Raw genomic sequence first — 20,112 nt, forward strand, 5'->3', positions numbered from 1 at the left:
GGGGTAGGTTTAGTTGTAGGGTTGATGTATGGCGATAGAAAATACAGTTTGTACAGTATAAAAAAACCATTATGCCTATGGAGAACCACAAATTCAAGTATGTGTGTGTGTCCATTATTAATTTAATTATAATAGTCTTAACTGACTCGAATTCAATTAACTCTGTACACTGGCAAGAAAAAAGTAAGAGAACCCTTTTACATTTTCTGGTTTTCTGCATAAATTGGTCTTAAATTTCACAAATATCAACAAACACAATATTTATAAGCTGATAAAACACAAACAATCATCGTCTTTCAATGTCTTTATTGAGCACACTCGTTAAACATACAAAGTGATGGTGGAAAAAGTAAGTGACGCACCAGGCTTCTGGTGTCACTAAATGCCAAAGGAGTCAGATGTTAGCAAACCAGGAGTCCAATCAGTGAAATGAAATAAAGGTGTGGTTTAGAGCCAAACTGACTTGTGTTGAAGCATGACTGCTGGTTTGAGCTGAACTAGTTGCTCAGGACCAGCACATGACCAGCTCAAACCAGCAGTCATGCTTCAACACACACCTAACCAGCATATGCTGTTTTGTTTTTCAACAGGGAAGCAGCATTAGGTGATGTGTGCCATGCCTTGCAAAAAAAAACTCTCAGAAGACCTATGATCAAGAGTTGTTGATGCACAGAAAGGGTAATATGGAGTAATCTCAAAGACTTTAGATATTCATCAATCCACAGACGAGTTGTCTAACTAGATGATATAGTACTGTGGCTACTCTCCATAGAAGTGAGTGCCCAGCCAAGATCTCACCAGAGGCACAACGCAGTATGCTTAATGAGGTGAAATAACCCTAGAGTAGCAGCTCAAGACTTGAAGCAGGTTAACATCTCCCTTCATGAGTCATCCACACGTAAACCATTGAACAGGAAGTACACCGTGAAGGAAGCCACTGCTCTCCAGACAAAACATTGCAGTATGCATGAAGTTTACCAGAGATCCCCTTGACACTCACAACAATATTGGGAAAATGTCTTGTGGACAAACAGAATTGTAGAATTTAAATAAAATGACGTACCAGTAATTATTTGTGTGTGCTTCATTTAATTTAATTAGAATAATCTTAACTGACTCTTAATTAAATTATTACCTCTAATATAATTATATAAATTATATTTGTGTGTTTTCTTATTATTTAATAAAAATGCAGTGCTGTGCAAAGGTTGGTTTAATATAATAAATAGAAGCTAATTGATAAAGAAAATCTGTTTATTATACATTATTTTTGACTGCCTCCTTAGTTTACAGTATTTGTACACAAGTATTTTTTTTTTTTTTTTTTACAGTACTAGCTTTGCCGGTTTCTTGAAGAATCTTGGAGTTCTTCTGGTCTGGATTTATTCCGTCAAAGTTTTTCTGTAATAAAATAATATGCACATTTATGGAATAGTGATATCAATACATTAAATAATATTACATTTACATTTAGTCATTTATCAGATGCTTTTATCCAAAGCGACTTACAAATGGAGGCAATCAAAATAAACAAAAGAGCAATGATATGCATTGGTATTTATTAGATTATTTATTTACATAATGTCAATAATAAAATGAGATATATGCGTTTCTAACAGGGTTAGAAAAGGAAAGGAAATAATCCTATCGGCGGAACATTCGCTTAAATGTATTCATCTTGTTTTAATTAAATTGAAAGGAACCCTTCTTTTGAAGTAGTTTTTCGTGTAATGCACGTGTAAAATGGAGCGTAAAAATCGCGTCACCGTTATCTGTTTAATATTCATAAGTCAATCTTTAACCGCATTCATTAATTCGCCAGCTGACTAGATCCCGCCTACCAGCGGCTGCCCTGGAGCCAATCAGAATGCTCTGTCTGGAGAACGTCAGGTTACGTAATTAATATTCACACTCCAAGCCTTCAGTTCATCTGTAGTAGTGTTGGTTTAACACTCGAGTGTGACGGTAGGAGTTGTGTCCAAATTTTTGTTCGTTGAACGTATCAAACTATAGGCATGCGATGTTTATCCTCGGCGTTTCTGTGACCCGAGCGCTAAGAAGGTATTGTGCTTTCTGTTATTTAGCACACTTCATGCTGTGTATGTTGTTGAGTGGGCTGCCATTATAACAACTGCACTATTAACCAGCTGCATGAACCTGACTGGGCTCTCATTGACAAACTATAACTTACATGCTCAGAGTTACTCGCTCTTACCTTACAAAGCGTTAGTCTGAGACAGGCTCTAGATCAGGTTGTAGTCAGGTTATCTCATTAACTTATCTGAGAAGTAGGCAATGAGTCTGGCAGATGTGAAGCAGTGTAAGTGAAGCACAAGCAGATCAGGTTCACATTCCCTGTGTGAAAGACGTGAAAGTGTCCATCGTTAGCACTGGAAACATCCACAGCATGCAGCCCTGCACTGCACTCAGCTTTCTCTTCGTTCAGTGTTATGCATACAGTAATAATGTGTAGCTTTTCTATTTCTGAAGTTACGAGGAGCTACATACAAGTGCACATGGAATGCATGCAGGCTAGTTTCTGCACGGTGGTCAGTCACCGGCTCTTTCATTGCAGAGTTGTTTTGTCCAGCTCAAAGCTGAAGATGAGTCTTCAGAATGGATCGGTCACATCTGTCCAGAACAACAGCCTGCGCTGGGACCTGAGCCCAGAGGAGATCAGACATCACACACACACACTGATCCAGAAGATAGAGCGAGTCTATGACGCAGTGGGCTCCGTGGACCTCGGGAAGGTGTGCTTTGAGAATACACTGCAGGTCATCGCAGATGCAAAAGCAGAGTATGCCGGTGAGTGGTACATCATTATATTCACATCAAGATGTTTTTGTGTGGTCTTCTTCACTGATCTGTGCTCTGTTTCAGCTTCACGGCATGTGTTGGACTTTCCTCAGTATGTCTCTCCGTGTAAAGAGGTGAGATTGGCGAGCACCGAGGCTGACAAACGGCTGTCGGATTTTGATGTGGAAGTGAGCATGAGGGTAGATGTGTTTCAGAGACTTACAGCTCTGCAGGTACCACGATACAGAGTTATGCACCAAAACGAGTCTGAATCATTCTGATATTTCATTTCTGTATCCTTCTATATTATTTTTATTTATTATCCTTCTGTTTTATTTGATTCTATTTTTATTTTTTTCTGTATTATCCTTCTACTGTGTATTATTTTTATTTATTATCCTTCTATTTTATTTTATTATATTTTTTCCTGTATTATCCTTCTATAAATTTTATTTATTTATTATCCTTGTATTTTATTATATTATATTTTTATTATATATGTTTTCTTTATTATACTTCTATATTATTTGTATTTATTATTTTTCTATTTTATTTTTATTTATTTCTGTATTATCCTTCTATATTATTTTTATTTATTATCCTTCTATTTTATTTTATTATATATATACACACTCATATATATTTTTTTTCTGTATTATACTTTTATTTTATTTTTTATTTATTATCCTTTTGTTTTATTTGATTCTATTTTTGTTTTATTCTGTATTATTCTTCTACTGTATATTATTTTTATTATCCTTCTATATTATTTTTATTTATTATCTTTCTATTTTAATGTTTTCTATTTTCATGTAATTTTTTCTGTATTATCCAATATTATTATTTTGTATTTTTTTATTTTTTTGCCTCAAGTTTCAAGTTTTTTATACACAAAAAAATCTCCATTTGTATTTGGAAGATGAGTGAATCTTGTGTTTGGAACAAACTAATTATAATTTTTTTTCATTCAAGTTAATGTAAATCGGTATTTTAAAATGTTCAAACCCTTTTTATTAATATCAACTGTTTATTGCATGGTTTAGTGGGTGACTGTCCTGAATGAATGAATAAATATGTTGTTGTTTTATGATTGGAGGTCATTACTATGGGGTCATAGAAGGCCATTAATATCTGTCAGCGCTCATCATTGGAGAACTTGATCTCTGGGTCCTAAAAAGTCATCTGGGAAGTTGGCTGCCAGGTCCAGTTTTATAGGGTGACCCATAAAAAAGGCATTTGATAGTGTTGGCTGAGCCCATTAAGGCTTTGTCCAAAACCGTTTCATACAGCTGATTTGCACATTACAATTTGACATTTTGAGTGGAGATCTCTCTTTGGAGCGAGCAGGAGGTTCTCCTCTAATTTGACGAGGCTGTCGTCTCTGATTGAGCTGTGATCTGAAGGCCAGTATGGTGTGTCCTCATGAGCAGGGTGTTCATGTAGTGTAGGTCTGTGGTGTCAGAGCCGCAGCAGTGAACATAACTCCAGGCGTTCACTGTGCGTGCATCAGCCTTTCCCACCTTCTCTTTATAGGAAAAACAATCCAGTGATTTATTGCCCGAGTCGGAGAGATTCCTGGGACGACTCATCAAATTAGGGAAACGGAACGGATTGCACTTGTCCAAGGATATCCAAGAAGTAGGTTTGTTTACTACAAACTTGTGTGTGGATGAATTTAAACAATCTCTTAAAGCTTACTAACGAAACTTTGGTGTATAAATGGGCTTATTGTAGGAATGGACACAAGAACACCCATTTGTCAATATTTTTTCACCCCATATGCATATATTTTTTCCTTGCTTTAATCATTAACTTGATTTATTTTGATCAATTTCTCCAAAAACAAAATAAACTTCTTATCTTATGTCAATTTGCTTCTCAAGTGCATGCATCTTGATTTAAGAATCTGGGAATCCAGACAAAAATACGATGAAGAATATCACTTTGTATTGTACCTCAAATTGCATGTTCAAACTCTGAAATATTGCTAATATGACATTTACAGTCTTAGAGAGACCATATTGTATTCCATTTTATTCGTTCCTTAAAAGTTTTTTTTTTTTTTTTTTTTTAAAGAGTCTTATATTTACCAACAGAAAATCTCCAGGAACACAGTGTACAGTATTGGGCCCGGTTCCCCAAAACGTTCTTATCGCTAAGTAGTTCTTAACCTATTCCTTAACCTCTCTCTTAACCTTATGGCACGGTTCCCGACACGTTCGTACGCTAAGTATATCTTCTGTAAGTCACACTTTCGTAAGGTTGGTCTGGACCATTCGTAGCTCTCTCTTAGCGTTATTTAAGCTCATGACGCTACTGTACAGCAGTCTTTAGAAACCAGCGCAGCGAAGTACAAGTCAAACTATGATATGTTGACAACTTTGTGGCTCAACAATGATTTTCTGTTATTTTTTAAGACTCATAATAAATTATGTTCGCAATGGATACAGGCCTATTTATGAAGTTGACTTTATGTGGTTACAGAACTAATAAGGTGGTAATTAGCCTAGGCTTTTTCGTAATGTAATTAAAGCGAATTGGCAATCATTTTTTTGATAATTAAAATCTGGAAAACAATTTGGCTCTAAATGGCTAAGATCTTTAAATGGGTAAGCATGGTGGTGTCCAGTAAGCGACCAATAGCAGCGATCCAACGTGTCCTTGTATTGAATCAAAGACGGAGCCGGACTCGGAGCCGTTTAGTCCATGTCAGTTTTTTTATTCGGCAAAACTTAAGCCCTTTTGACATTTTGCCTGACATGGCTATATTAAAAAAAAATCCCCTCCCAAGACAACTCATTGTGGAGCAGCTGGACCTTCCCAGACCTGCGCTGGCCAGACTAACGCGGCTGAATTCTGCTTTAAGCCCTGAAGCACAGCGCTACTTTTTTTTATTATTATTTATTTATTTATTTTGCTATAGAGAGATTCATCGAGGTCGTGGGAGAGGGCTACGGCCTAATCAAGACCTCGGTGTGGAGGTGTGTCCACACAGTCACCAACGCCCTTCTGCGCCATGCCGGGGATTACATCCTGGTGGATGGCACACTCATCCCTATCGCCAATCCATCAGTGATTGATCGGGAGGAAATATCGCGAAAGGGACACGCGACCATAAACATGCAGGTTATAGTGGACCATAGGAGTGTGATCTTCGACTTGGTGGCAAGGTCCAGCAAAACTTCAAGTTCCCTGATGAGAAGCTTGGTGCCCTTGTTTACGTTGCTTCCCCAGCATATTTTGTATCTAATTCTCTCTCTCTCTGTTCATTGTAGATAGGTTGTTTTTTATTAAAAACATAAACCAATTGAAATCAATACCGCATTAAACAGAAGTAACTGCAGCTGATTGCCAATCAATTCTGATCGTAAAGTACCTTACCATTAATATAAAAGTGTATTATATGATTTTCATAAGTCGTTAAACCCATGTCAAAAAGCGGCACAACGGGATAAGGAGGGTGGATGATTACCGAGGGATACCCGGTTCGTCTAACCGTAACAACATATCGTTTGAACATATATTACTGACCATTTGATAATTTAATTTATAGTCTATATTCTACTGATAACTTAAACTGTTAAAATAAATGTTACTGTAATAATTTGAGGAATGTTTCATTTGCATAGAACGTGTTGTCTTTCTTAACGCTGTAATGCACCTTCATGTGAAGTGGAAAATCGATTCATGAGCAATCGATGCCAACTAATTCAGCACCCTGACTTTGGACAGCGCTCTTGTAACGTCGGACGTAAGAGGCAGCGTGCTAAGAAGCTTCCTAAGGGACACTTCGGGGAACACACTTAGAAACATCAACAACTTTGGTAAGATATATCTTTCGATGTCTTCTTAGCGCGCTAAGAGTGAACGTTATCGGGGAACCGGGCCTTGTTTAGTCAGTGAAACTAGGAAAAATTGGTCAAGGCAAATAGATTTTTTTACTCCTGGTCTCACTGAGCAACCAGAAAACAGTCCTTACTGTTGAGTCCTGGAAAATGTATAAAAAATAATTTAGTTATTGATTATTTTTATTGCCCTTTTGATGTTTTGTCATTTTTCTCAGGAAATCAAGTCGATCTCTAAGCAAATAAGTGAACTCTCAATTGATTTCAACCAAAATCTGAATGAAGAAAACACAGTGCTGTTGTTCTCTCAGCAAGAGCTTGGTAAGCATGTTTATCTGAAGTATAACTTCTGTTTCAGTGAATTCATCTGGCACACAGTTTTCCTCCTTCTTTTCTCAAGTGGGTCTTGCGGAAAGCTACGTGAACGGTCTTGAGGAAACAGAAGATGGGCGGTATAAAATCACCCTCGCGTACCCCCACTACTTCCCCCTGATGAAAAGATGTCATGTTCCCGAAACCAGGAGGAAGATGGAGATGGCCTTTCACAGCAGGTGCAAAGATGTAGGTTCAGCTCGTGCATGCTTTTAATCACACTCTGCATTCAGTTCAGCGTAACTCGAATGAATAAACTGCTGGAAATGAATCCTAAAAATAAGGTTCTGGTTGCACTGTGGATGTTTCCAGGTGAACACTGCCATCCTGGAGCAGCTGATTGAGTTGCGGGCGAAGCTAGCCAAACTCCTGGGCTTCAGCAGTCATGCCAACTATGTGCTGGAAATGACCATGGCCAAAAATCCAGAGAAAGTGGAACAGTTTCTGGGTATGTTTCTTCTCATTCTGTTCAGGATCAGTGCTTTTGTAGATATTGGCATCAGCATCGGCCACAAAAAACCATATTGGTTGATGAGTAGACAAAACCGCTGAAATCAAGTGAATTATTTTACTGAGCAGCATCATTAGGCAGTGTTTCAGCTCACTGCTCCTGTCTATGTGTAAGTAATGTTTTTGTTGCTCAATAGATGAGTTGTATGAGAGGTTGAGACCAGTGGGCGAGCAGGAGCGGGAATACCTGCTGTCACTCAAACGTGCTGACTGTGAGAGGCGGAGCTTGGCGTTTGACGGACAGCTTCACGCATGGGACATGCCCTACTACATGAACCAGGTGGAACAAGTGAAGTTTGCGGTGGATAAGGACAAACTGATCGAGTACTTCCCTCTGGAGGTGGTGACCGAGGGCCTGCTGGACATCTATCAGGATCTGTTGGGTCTGAGGTTCAAGCAGCTGCAGGACGCTCACGTGTGGCACGACAGGGTCAAACTCTACTCCGTACTGGACTCTGGGACTGGAGAGGAGATCGGACAGTTTTACCTGGACTTGCATCCCAGGTAAACCATTCAAGACGTTCATTAAATGTAGGGGTGTAAGAAATATCGATACACGTGAGTATCGCGATATTTTGTTTGGTGATACTGTATCGATTCTCAAAAATGTAATAACGATATTTTAAAAATGTTAAAAAATCATACAAGATTTATGGGGACCCATGTGAAGAGGCTCGTTCAAGTGCAGCAGGTGGGAGTGTCACCCCACGGCTGCAGTTTCTCTCATTTTAGGTTTTTTTTGTTTTTTGTTTGATGTTTGACATTCATTAGACATTTTTTTTTTTTTTTTGCCAATTCAACTCTTTGTGTCTGAAAGATTTTGAAAACAATTTCCCATTTAAATTAATTAAACATTTTAACTACGTGACATTATAATATAAAACCAATACTAAAATGTTCCGAAAAAAACATCCCTGTTATTTCACAAAGTTTTTGAATTACCGTTTTAAAATAGTTTTACAGCTTTTAATGTATGCAATAATATAAATCAAATCCAGTACTGAATCCATATTTTTCAACTGTTTTATATACTGTACCCACTTAAATTAATTAAACTCTGACACCGTTTGAGATAAACTGTAATATATTCAGAATATTATTCTTTATAATGCACAAGGCTTGGTTTTTTAGATTATGCCTTTATTGTTTCTTTATTGTTTTATTGTATTAAAGGATCCTGCAAGCACTTTAATTTATCCCCCTTTACTCATACTGCACAAAAAGTGGATCAATAACATTGAATGTTACAGGGACTAATTATTGCAAATGCAGATCCCACTGTGTTTTGGTTAAACAATTATTTCTTTATTTATTTATGCTAAGATTTGCATATGGTGGTGTTCTTAATGACCGCTTTCCTTACAATATATACTATTCCTAAAATAAGAAATATCCCAATATATCGCCTTGCTTACAGTATCGCAGTGTATCACAATATATCGTATTCCAACCCCTGTATCGTGATGCATATCGTATCGTCAGATTCTTGGCAATACACAGCCCTAATAAAAAGTCATGTGGTGCAACCAACCTGCAGGAAAAAAAGGAAATTATATAATAAAGAGGAGACCCTCTTGACAGTCTATCCAGGTCAGTAATCCTTAATTTGACATCGTCAAAAATGTTATGTAAAAAAATAGTGCTGTCAAACGATTAATCGCGATTAATCGCATCCAAAATGTATTTGTTTACATAATATATGAGTGTGTACCATGTATATTTATGAATATATATAAAATAAATACACATGCATACAGTATATCATTTAAAAATATTTACATGCATTATATATTTGTTCATTTAAGTATATTGAATATATAAATATTTTTCTTAAATATATACATTCGTGTGTGTATTTATATATACTGTACATAATAAATGTACACAGTACACACAAACTTTTATTTTGGATGCGATTAATCACGATTAATCGTTGGACAGCACTATTGAAAACATAGATGTGTTAAATATGTATCATAAAAAATAAATAAATATAATCATTTTATGTCATTGGCCCATAATCAGCTAGTGTTGTTATTGTTAATTAGACTATTAATTTTAATCTTGTTAATTGAAATGAAATATAATATTAGTTTAAAAAAAACGTATTGAAATGTATACAGTTAGAGATGTTGCTTTGGTAACGGTCTTAATTGAAATTAATTCAATCTGCAGTGAATAAAATTGTTAAAGTTAAACAGAAATATAAAAAATAAGCACAACAGTAAATCAAATTTAAACTAAAATAAAATAAACTGAAAATACAGAAAAAACATTCTAAATATTAATAAGTACTATAATAGTACATAAATAATCATAAATCATGCGGATCCAAACTAAATGGTTTGTTATCTTAAATGACCCCAATGCATTTCTCTTCAGAGTCTGCAGATGAAATCTGATGAATACTTCATGTCCTTCTCTAAGGAACAGATTTAATGGCATTTGATGTAATGACATAAATAGTCCAGATCCAGATTGACTGCTCTGTTGTACTCTTCAGGGAGGGTAAGTATGGTCATGCTGCATGCTTTGGGCTCCAGCCGGGATGTCTCGGGCCTGATGGGAAGCGTAGGATGCCTATAGCTGCCATGGTGGCCAACTTCACGAGACCCTCGAGCAGCTGGCCTTCGCTCCTGCAGCACCACGAGGTGGAGACCTTCTTCCATGAGTTCGGACATGTCATGCATGAGCTCTGCTCCCGGGTACGGCTAGAAAAACAAGCTCCAAAACTCTGAGACCACACTGAATGAAAATAAATCATTAAGACATCTGCTAACACTTTATTTTAAGGTGTCCTTGTTGCACGTTACATTGTATTTACTATTACTTATGCATAATTACATGTAACTCTCCTAACTATACAGTAAATACATGTAGTTATTTAATGTTATGCAATACTTAAATGTATAATTACATTGTAACAAGGACACCAATAAATGTAAGTGTGATGTGATTTTCAGTGTCCACTTGCATTGTTCCAGACGCGCTACGCAGACTTCAGTGGGACGCAGGTGGAGACTGATTTCGTGGAGGTGCCGTCTCAGATGCTGGAGAATTGGGTTTGGGAGAAGGAGCCGCTCAGGAGGATGTCCCGACACTATAAGGATGGCAGCCCCATCCCAGACGCTCTGCTGGATAAACTCATAGCATCTAGAGTGGCCAACACAGGTCCGACTGATACCACACAAATAATGATACATATCACATAATCTGTGTGTCTTGAAATATGTGTTTGAGCTTTGAATAAGTGACATATACTGTGTAGGCCTTTCATCACATTTGAAATTAAATTCAGGTTTAAAGGTTAGATTTATCAATCTATTTAGAGTAATGTTTGGCCAGTGCTCTTATAGTATATTGGTAAACAAAGTGGTATTGTTTAAAAAAAAAAAAAGTTATTCTTCAGTAATAATTCTCATTACTGCAATTTGATTTTATTTATGTTATTCTGGGGTTAGTTTGCTCAGTCATTACAATGTCACAGTGCAGAAATATCCTCATGGTCTTCCTTTTCTTAATACAAAAATATGCTAATTTCTTTTCTGCTTTAATTTAATAATGTTATGCCTGATTTCAGTGTGTTTATTATGAAGTACACTCACTAGGAAACTTGTTTAGTACAAACCCGATTCCAAAAATGTTGGGACGCTGTACAAATTGTGAGTAAAAAAGGAATGGAATAATTTACAAATCTCATAAACTTATATTTTATTCACAATAGAAAATAGATAACATATCAAATGTTGAGAGTGAGACATTTTGAAATGTCATGCCAAATATTGGCTCATTTTGGATTTCATGAGAGCTACACATTCCCAAAAAAGTTGGGACAGGTAGCAATAAGAGGCCGGAAAAGTTAATGTACATATAAGGAACAGCTGGAGGACCAACCTGCAACTTATTAGGTCGATTGGGAACATGATTGGGTATAAAAAGAGCCTCTCAGAGTGACAGTGTCTCTCAGAAGTAAAGATGGGCAGAGGATCACCAATTCCCCTAATGCTGCGGCGAAAAATAGTGGAGTAATATCAGAAAGGAGTTTCTCAGAGAAAAATTGCAAAGAGTTTGAAGTTATCATCATCTAAAGTTCATAATATCATCCAGAGATTCAGAGAATCTGGAACAATCTCTGTGCGTAAGGGTCAAGGCCAGAAAACTAACTGGATGCCCGTGACCCTCGGGCCCTTAGACAGCACTGCATCACATACGTACGGGAAAGCTACTGTAAGGGAAATCACAACATAAGGCTCAGGAATACTTCCAGAAAACATTGTCGGTGAACACAATCCACCGTGACATTCGCCGTCGCCGGCTAAAACTGTATAGGTCAAAAAAGAAGCCATATCTAAACATGATCCCGAAGCGCCGGCGTTTTCTCCTGGGCCAAGGCTCATTTAAAATGGACTGTGGCAAAGTGGAAAACCTGTTCTGTGGTATTATTTCTAGATTTTAAGTGGTTATTGGCCTTGTTAGAAAATACTGGTTATTGCTTTTTGCCAAAACATAAGTCTCTGTTTCATTAATGTAACCAGTCAATTCCTTTACACAACACTTAATTACTGAAACATTCTTCTGAGCTACTCACAGTTTTTGCTGTTACTTTAAAAACATGCACTATATATTTGTGGTAAAGTGATAGTTCACACATACTCTAACATATGTCCGCAGGTCTGATGAACCTCAGGCAGATTGTTCTCAGTAAAGCTGACCAGACGCTCCACACTAAAGACAGAGCGGACACTGCGGCCGAGTTCGCCAAGCACAGCAAAGACATCCTGGGCATCCCGGCCACACCAGGTCAGAAACACATCCAGTGTGTGCAGACTCATGACACTTCAGCAGATACCCAGCACTCAGCAGCTCGCTCTCATTTCACATGCAAAGCTAGAGCTCGTCTGCATATAGAACTTTCCATTCAGTGTTAATTGTATATTACAGTATGTTCTCTTTAGGCACAAACATGACGGCTAGTTTCAGTCATTTAGCCGGAGGATATGACGGTCAGTACTACAGCTACCTCTGGAGTGAGGTCTACTTCATGGACATCTTCTTCAGTCGCTTCAAAAAGGAAGGAATCTTGAATCCAAAGGTTTGACTCGTGCAATTAGACTTTTTCCTTCTCGAGCATTAATAAACATTTGATTCACGTTGTTTGTGTCATAATGACAAAGTGCATTTTTATAGAGAACCAGCTTCAACAACTGTGTCACAATCGCAGATGATAGTTGCCACATGACTGATTCGCCAGTGTTCATGTTTCCATGGCATGTAGCAAGAACCGCTGCGTCATGCGAATCTGAGTTTATCATCTGCTGAGAACAGACAACTATTATTTATAATAAAGCATTCCACAGAAATAGTACAAACCGTGAGTAAAACTATTAATACAGTTGTTGTGCAAACGAGGGTGAGTGTGCGTCATAGTTAGTCAAAGTAATGATGAAGGATGAGTCTGCACTGTGGTAAGAGGAAGTAGATTTGACTAGAACAATGCACGTGTTGAAAAATTCCAGTTGAATCATCTTTTTTATTGTTGTGTGTGATGCTGTTGTGTTTGTGTGTCTCTGGTGCTCAGGTGGGCAGGGAATACAGGCGTGTGGTTCTGGAGGCTGGAGGCTCAGTGGACGGTGTGGACATTTTGAAGACGTTCCTGGGTCGAGAACCCCGCCAGGATGCCTTTTTTCAATGTAAAGGACTCCCACAAACCAGTACGGAACAAAACTGGCAGTGACTGTGAGCTACAGGAAACTAACTTCTGAATTTACAGTAACAGTGACACATCTGTCATTGGTTTTCTTTCTGGTTTCACTAGAACGAAATATGATGTACTTGTTTTGTTTGTCAGGCTGCCTCATTTCTTGTCAGCGTTGAGTCGATGTCATTAATAATCGAACACGAATTTTAATAAACGTAAACATTTGAGTTAATGCAACAGTATTGTCTTGGTCTTATTATTTTTTCTAATACACATTCATAAAATCCAATACTGGTTATATATAAGTGAAATGACAATGCAATGCGGAAGTATGTAAATCTGGCCCTCCATAATGAATGTTTTGACGCTTAGGGACGCAAGCACCACAATTGTAAATTAATTAATATGAAACTACACGCATGTTATCACATCTGAAAACGCAGTATGTGACGGGCATTAAAAACTTCCCTGCCATGAAAAGTGATTTAGCAATTTTGAAATGAACACTAGGGGGAGACAAACATCACCTTTTGACTTATTATAGTAGTCTAGTTATTATTTATAGATTTTATAATAAATAAAACTGTTTTCAGACATCGAAGTTTGTTAGAAGTAAATATTTTGTCACTGTTTCATAAAATATGAACTAGACTAAATACTACTTTTATTGGAGCTCGCTCTCTTTTTTTTTTATACACATTCTAACCTAATGGAGAAGATTACAAGCGTTTTCTTTTTCCTTGCGCGGTTAAGCCATGATAAAACCAGAAGTCTTGTCATGACGTTTAATGATGAGCTATATTTGACACTTTGTTAAGTTTAGAAGGAACTCATCCGCTGTGACATCACAAACCAGAGAAATGCAGCCAGCCAACCTTCGAGGTGATCGAGGTTCCTTCCTCCCGTTGCTCTCAGTTGGGAGAGAAATGATTCGTTACCAGGGTCTCTCAGGATTAAACGGCACGTCTGTCAGCTGTTGCTCTGTTTTGGGGTTCCATGGAGGACAACTGGACCTGATGCCCCCAGCCTTAGCTCTACCGCTGAGAATTAAGATTCATTTGAGCGAGTCGGTTCGCTCGAAGAATTCATTTCAACAAACCGAGATTCAAATGCGATTCACTAATGCGTTGAATTTTTACCTAAAGGAGTAGTGAATAAACATTACAGCTTGTAACAGTGTTAGGTTCACCAAAATGAAAAGAAAAATAACGAAATTACTATTTTGGATTTGGTATTATCATTTTGCTGTTTTGAAGCGTTTATGTACCGTTTATGATTTTAATAGTGCTGTCAAATCACATCCAAAATAAAGGTTTTTGTTTACAAATGTGTTCTGTGTATATTTTTAATGTATATATAAATACACACACATACAGTATATGTTTGGAAAATATTTACATGTCAAGTCACCTTTATTTATATAGCGCTTTAAACAAAACACATTGGGTCAAAGCAACTGAACAACATAAGGAAAACAGTGTGTCAATATGCAAAATGATAGTTAAAGGCAGTTCATCATTGGATTCAGTGCTGTCATCTCTGTTCAGTTTAAATAGTGTCTGTGCATTTATTTGCAATCAAGTCAATGATATCGCTGTAGATGAAGTGACCCCAACTAAGCAAGCCAGAGGCGAAAAAACCTTGGGAGAAACCAGGCTCAGTTGGGGGGCCAGTTCTCCTCTGACCAGACGAAACCAGCAGTTCAATTCCAGGCTGCAGCAAAGTCAGATTGTGCAGAAGAATCATCTGTTTCCTGTGGTCTTGTCCTGGTGCTCCTCTGAGACAAGGTCTTTACAGGGGATCTGTATCTGGGGCTCTAGTTGTCCTGGTCTCCGCTGTCTTTCAGGGCAGTAGAGGTCCTTTCTAGGTGCTGATCCACCATCTGGTCTGGATACGTACTGGATCCAGGTGACTGCAGTGACCCTCTGATCTGGATACAGACTGGATCTGGTGGCTACGGTGACCACGGAATAAGAGAGAAACAGACTAATATTAGCGTAGATGCCATTCTTCTAATGATGTAGCAAGTACATAGGGTGTTATGGGAAGTGTTTCCGGTTCCGGTTTACCTAATTAATGCAGCCTAAAAATCCTTTAACGGATTTGGATATTAAAAGCATATTAGTATGTTATGTGTATGCCAGGTTAAAGAGATGGGTCTTTAATCTAGATTTAAACTGCAAGAGTGTGTCTGCCTCCCGAACAATGTTAGGTAGGTTATTCCAGAGTTTAGGTGCCAAATAGGAAAAGGATCTGCCGCCCGCAGTTGATTTTGATATTCTAGGTATTATCAAATTGCCTGAGTTTTGAGAACGTAGCGGACGTAGAGGATTATAATGTAAAAGGAGCTCATTCAAATACTGAGGTGCTAAACCATTCAGGGCTTTATAAGTAATAAGCAATATTTTAAAATCTATGCGATGCTTGATAGGGAGCCAGTGCAGTGTTGACAGGACCGGGCTAATATGGTCATACTTCCTGGTTGTAGTAAGAACTCTTGCTGCTGCATTTTGGACTAGCTGTAGTTTGTTTACTAAGTGTGCAGAACAACCACCCAATAAAGCATTACAATAATCTAACCTTGAGGTCATAAATTGGATTAACATTCCTGCATTTGACATTGAGAGCATAGGCCATCATTTAGATATATTTTTGAGATGGAAAATGCAGTTTTACAAATGCTAGAAACGTGGCTTTCTAAGGAAAGATTGCTATCAAATAGCACACCTAGGTTCCTGACTGATGAAGAAGAATTGACAGAGCAACCATCAAGTCTTAGACAGTGTTCTAGGTTATTACATGCAGTTTTTTTAGGTCCTGTAATTAACACCTCTGTTTTTTTTTCAGAATTTAGCAGTAAGAAATTACTCGTTATCCAGTTTTTTTATATCGACTATGCATTCCATTAGTTTTTCACATGGTGTGTTTATGTATATACATGTATATATTTATATTAAATATACACATATGTTTAATATATAAATGTAACATATTTTTCTTTAATATGTACGTGTGTGTGTGTGTGTGTGTGTGTGTGTGTACTGTATTTATATATTGTTTATGTAAACAAAAACTTTTATTTTGAATGCGATTAATCGTTTGACAGCACTAGATTTGAATAATAAATTCTTAAACCCCGATTATCACGATAATACAAATTGTGAATAATCGTTCTAAACTTACAGAATCAGGTAGATCGAATTGTTCAAAAGAACCGATCAGAAGAACGATTCTCTGAATCACGAGCACAACTGTAGTGCAGTGTCCAGAGCTCGAGCGCTGCTTCACTGCTCCATCACTTCAGTGACTGCTCCTCCGCGTCTCAATGTAAACCAGTGATCTAGGCGACCTTTTTGGTTGCTCTTTTTACTACACGGACCCTTTTTTTTGTTATTCACTTGTCTCGGCGAAACCTCTTTGTTTTGTATCAGCGAGTAAACTTCCCAGCAGCTGTGTGAAACTCTCCGTCGCTCTCTGAGGTGAAGAATGTATTAGCTCGCGGAGCTAGCAGCAGATTTCTTCGGCTCTCCAGCATCTTGCGCTGCATTTCGGTGGGGTTTGTGATGTTTTTCCGTGTCTCCAGTCGTGAACTAACCCACATGGATTAGCTGGATGGTTTTATCCCTCGTAAATGAAAGGAAAATAACGGAAAGGTTCGGTATAAGGTGAGTACGAGACATTTTATTTGTCCTTCAGCGTCTTCCTCACTGTTAGCCAGATCATGCTAAGAACGGTGGCGGAGGTTTATTTTATTTTATTTTTTCATTTATTTCTAATTCCCATTTCTTTCAAATTCAATGTTTTTCTATAGCGTTACATAATTCAGGCTTTATTTGTACATATTCATACACCCTTGGGTTTTTACAATATAACGTAGCGAGTAAAGCGAGTGTAAAATCAGGCAGGACTGACTGAACGTAACGTTAGACGTGAGTATGTTTACTGTGCTGTTTAAACATGTTTATACCACCAAAACATCACATTTTAATGCTTATTAATCAACATAAAATGTTATCCTAACAATATTGACAGATATGAGGTCAAATCGTTCAGGTGCACTACGTTAACCACCATCTCTCATAAACATCCTGTTTTCTTCTCTGTCTGCTTTTGAGAGGACAGTGTGGTTAACGAGTTAACGAGGCTTATCTGCTGCAGTGTCTCTTACAGTGTGTTTAATAGATACATTACTGTCATTGTGTGTCTCTTAACATCACTCGGACTCATCAGTGTTGCATGTCTTTGTTTCACAATCACTTCCTGCTCGGTGCAGGTTCTGTGGGTGAAAACAGGGTTTGTGTTGATACCTGACTGCTTACTGAGAGGATCCTTTCACTGAGAGATCAGATGAGTGTGTGAGTGCTGTTACAGAGTGTGATGATCTGAATCTGTGAATCAGTCCGTGACTCCAGACATCTGAGGCTCTGCTGTGGGCTGCTTCTAATTTAGGCCCCATTCAAGCTCATGCTGAAGGAATGAATGGGTGCACTGCTGTCCTCTGTAATGGGATTATGAGAAATGCCATCAGAAATGACCCAGAGGGAGCTGTTATCAGTCAGAGGTTGCTCTCTCTCATAGCTCTCATAGTTTTCGGTGGTGTATCACCTTGTAAGTATTATGTTGGTGAAACATGAACAGTTGATTAGATCATCCAAACGTGTGGCCAAGTTTATTGCTGATCTGCTCTGAGCAAAATCCAGTGATTTCAGTGAGTACTGGCAAGGTGAATTTAGCTTGGACTACATATATATATATATATATATATATTTTTTTTTACAAATGAACCAATTTCATAAAAAAATTGCTCAAATGTTTCATAGAAAAATTACACAGACACTGCAGCTAACACATTGGATTAAGCATGACATTTTGAAGTAGAAAAACTTATATCATATTTTCTTTGAGAAGAATGGCTTTGCATGTTTATTTGGTTGTCATTATTCCTGTATCATTCATTGTATTTTTCATGTCCAGTCTCCCTTTCTTTTGAAGTTTCTGCTGAAATCCTTACAGTGATTTTGGGAGAAATATTGTCTATTTTTGAATAATGAGTTCATAGTGAAATATCTAACATTCGATTGCAGATGCTCGCAATATGAATTAAAAAAAACCTATGAATATTGTTTTTAAATTAGTTTATAATAATAATAATAATATTTTAAATATAACCTATACAATAAAATAATAAATAATTTAGTAATTTCTTATATATATTTTTGTTTAAACCTATAAATTAATAATATAAAAAAAAAAGCTTCTGGCCTGAAAAAAAGAGTTTTATTTGTTTTTGAATAGTGTTAAAAAATGTTTCTCACTTAAATGTTATATCATTTAGAAAAACAATTTTACGGGTTATTATTGTGAATGACTGAATGAAAAATGTGGGAACCCTGCTGTGATCTCTCCAGAGAAAGTGAAGGAAGGCACCTTCCATTTAATATGATTGCTGTCAAGAGGACACAGTTAAGATATAAGAGAGCTCCTGTGGGCATTTCTATTGATTTTACCCAGGATATCAACAAGGTTCTGGTCTGATTGCTGTTGGTCCAGCGGATCGTTTTAGCAGGTGATAAATGGAGCTAATAGGATAAGATGGCTCCAGGGAGATTATTGCCACTTGCTCGGCTCATCTCTCCTGTGGCTAATCCCTGTTTTCTGCATCCAGGAGCAAACAGATTGGAACGGATCCGGCGAGTCTGACCTTTAATCAGGAAAGATTCTGCTCAGGGTTTGTCTGTAGGTCACACCGGATTGTTTTGAGCATTTCATATAATGAGGTCTCTTTGAATAAGTCACAAGGATCGGGTTGTTTAACAGACCTGAGCTGAAACCCTGTGCTCTTTTCTAATGTGTTGTGATCTGCTGAACTAATTCTAGGGCAGGTGTATGAGAAATGCAAACAGAAGAACTCTCTCGTCTAAATAAAGAATAACAAATGTGCACCTCAGATGGCTCTTTATGCAAGAACCAGATCTAACAGTCTTGAACAATCTGTAAAGGTTAGTGTTCAGTTTAATATAAAACCTGAAAATCACTTCATTTAGAAAAAGTTGTATTTATTTCTTGTGCATGGGTGTTCATTATCTCACAGGTTGGGCAAGAATATCTCTAATGCAGGCAGTCACAATAGCCATATTGAGCAGACTGTGCAAAATAGCGTATCCCACAATGCAATGTACTCCATGACCTTCCTTTTGCAGTGTGTCAAATGAACCAGAAGTGATTTCTTCCTTCTGAGAACATCTCCTTTTTGCTGCTTTTTGCCTTTTTTACTGTTGCTTGAGTTTGTGCACAAAAATAGATTATAATAAAAACAACATTTTAACAGCAACAGCAAATTATGTATGCAACGTGGTGAGGTCACTAGACAACAGTAAACCAAAGTACAGCATGTTAATAGTTTCATTGTGTTTTTGTTGTTGTTGTTGTTGCATTTTCTCATGTTTTAATTTAAGCAGTAAACCTCTGTAGCAAGCATTTACAAGGAATTATTGCATTTACATTTTAAAACATTTATTAGTGCATTATGTGTTTGTTTGATTACCACAATTTTTGGTAATACATTAATAAATCCAGGGGGGAAAAACACAGGGCCTATACAAATTTTATTTTAGTTAAATTGTTTTCAATAAATTACAAAAATCAACAGGCTATTTTTTTTTTTTTTTTTCAATGGAACTAAATTGTGGTTCTCATGATTCTGAAGAAAAAACCATTAGACAGCTAAACAAAATCACATGTAATTAAGAACCGAGGGCTTATTTTTGATTAAGTAGTAACAAGGTGCTTGTGAAACAAGCTGCTCTAAAGTGGATCCTGAGACTATCGCTGTTTTCAGAACATTATAATGTGTGGATGTATTTGTGGCTCGTGCATCTGAGCTCCAAA

The 20,112-nt window shown here is 37.3% G+C and overlaps 2 protein-coding genes across 3 annotated transcripts in view; both read left to right on the forward strand.

Annotated features, from left to right (window-relative positions):
* The first annotated feature begins 1,905 nt into the window (after window positions 1–1,905).
* LOC132126967 (thimet oligopeptidase-like) lies at window positions 1,906–13,260 on the forward strand. Its single transcript, XM_059538591.1, has 13 exons — window positions 1,906–2,061; window positions 2,576–2,808; window positions 2,884–3,032; window positions 4,333–4,437; window positions 6,863–6,965; window positions 7,045–7,205; window positions 7,329–7,464; window positions 7,664–8,030; window positions 10,030–10,231; window positions 10,511–10,697; window positions 12,198–12,326; window positions 12,482–12,618; window positions 13,105–13,260. Exons 1-13 carry the CDS (start codon window positions 2,021–2,023, stop codon window positions 13,258–13,260), a joined length of 2,106 nt encoding a protein of 701 aa, XP_059394574.1. The 5' UTR covers window positions 1,906–2,020.
* A 3,218-nt stretch (window positions 13,261–16,478) lies between these two features.
* The window catches only part of LOC132127455 (erbin-like), an 83,322-nt gene continuing 79,688 nt past the window's right edge, over window positions 16,479–20,112 (forward strand). Inside the window, exon 1 of one of the 2 annotated variants that reach the window (XM_059539338.1) lies at window positions 16,479–16,889. The gene's annotated coding sequence lies outside the window, so the exon portion shown is untranslated. Of the gene's footprint in view, window positions 16,890–17,554; window positions 17,580–20,112 lie in introns of those variants that run through there. The other variant, XM_059539339.1, reaches the window with a different exon arrangement.

The sequence above is a fragment of the Carassius carassius genome, chromosome 45, assembly GCF_963082965.1.
Source record: "Carassius carassius chromosome 45, fCarCar2.1, whole genome shotgun sequence".
Classification (NCBI taxonomy): domain Eukaryota; kingdom Metazoa; phylum Chordata; class Actinopteri; order Cypriniformes; family Cyprinidae; genus Carassius; species Carassius carassius.

Excerpts from the sequence above, each read along its gene's own strand:
- LOC132126967 (XM_059538591.1), top strand. The coding sequence starts at position 2,021 with ATGTTTATCCTCGGCGTTTCTGTGACCCGAGCGCTAAGAAG. Across the intron at positions 8,031-10,029 it reads TACCTGGACTTGCATCCCAG|GGAGGGTAAGTATGGTCATG; the intron begins GTAAACCATTCA and ends TGTACTCTTCAG. Across the intron at positions 12,327-12,481 it reads GGGCATCCCGGCCACACCAG|GCACAAACATGACGGCTAGT; the intron begins GTCAGAAACACA and ends TGTTCTCTTTAG.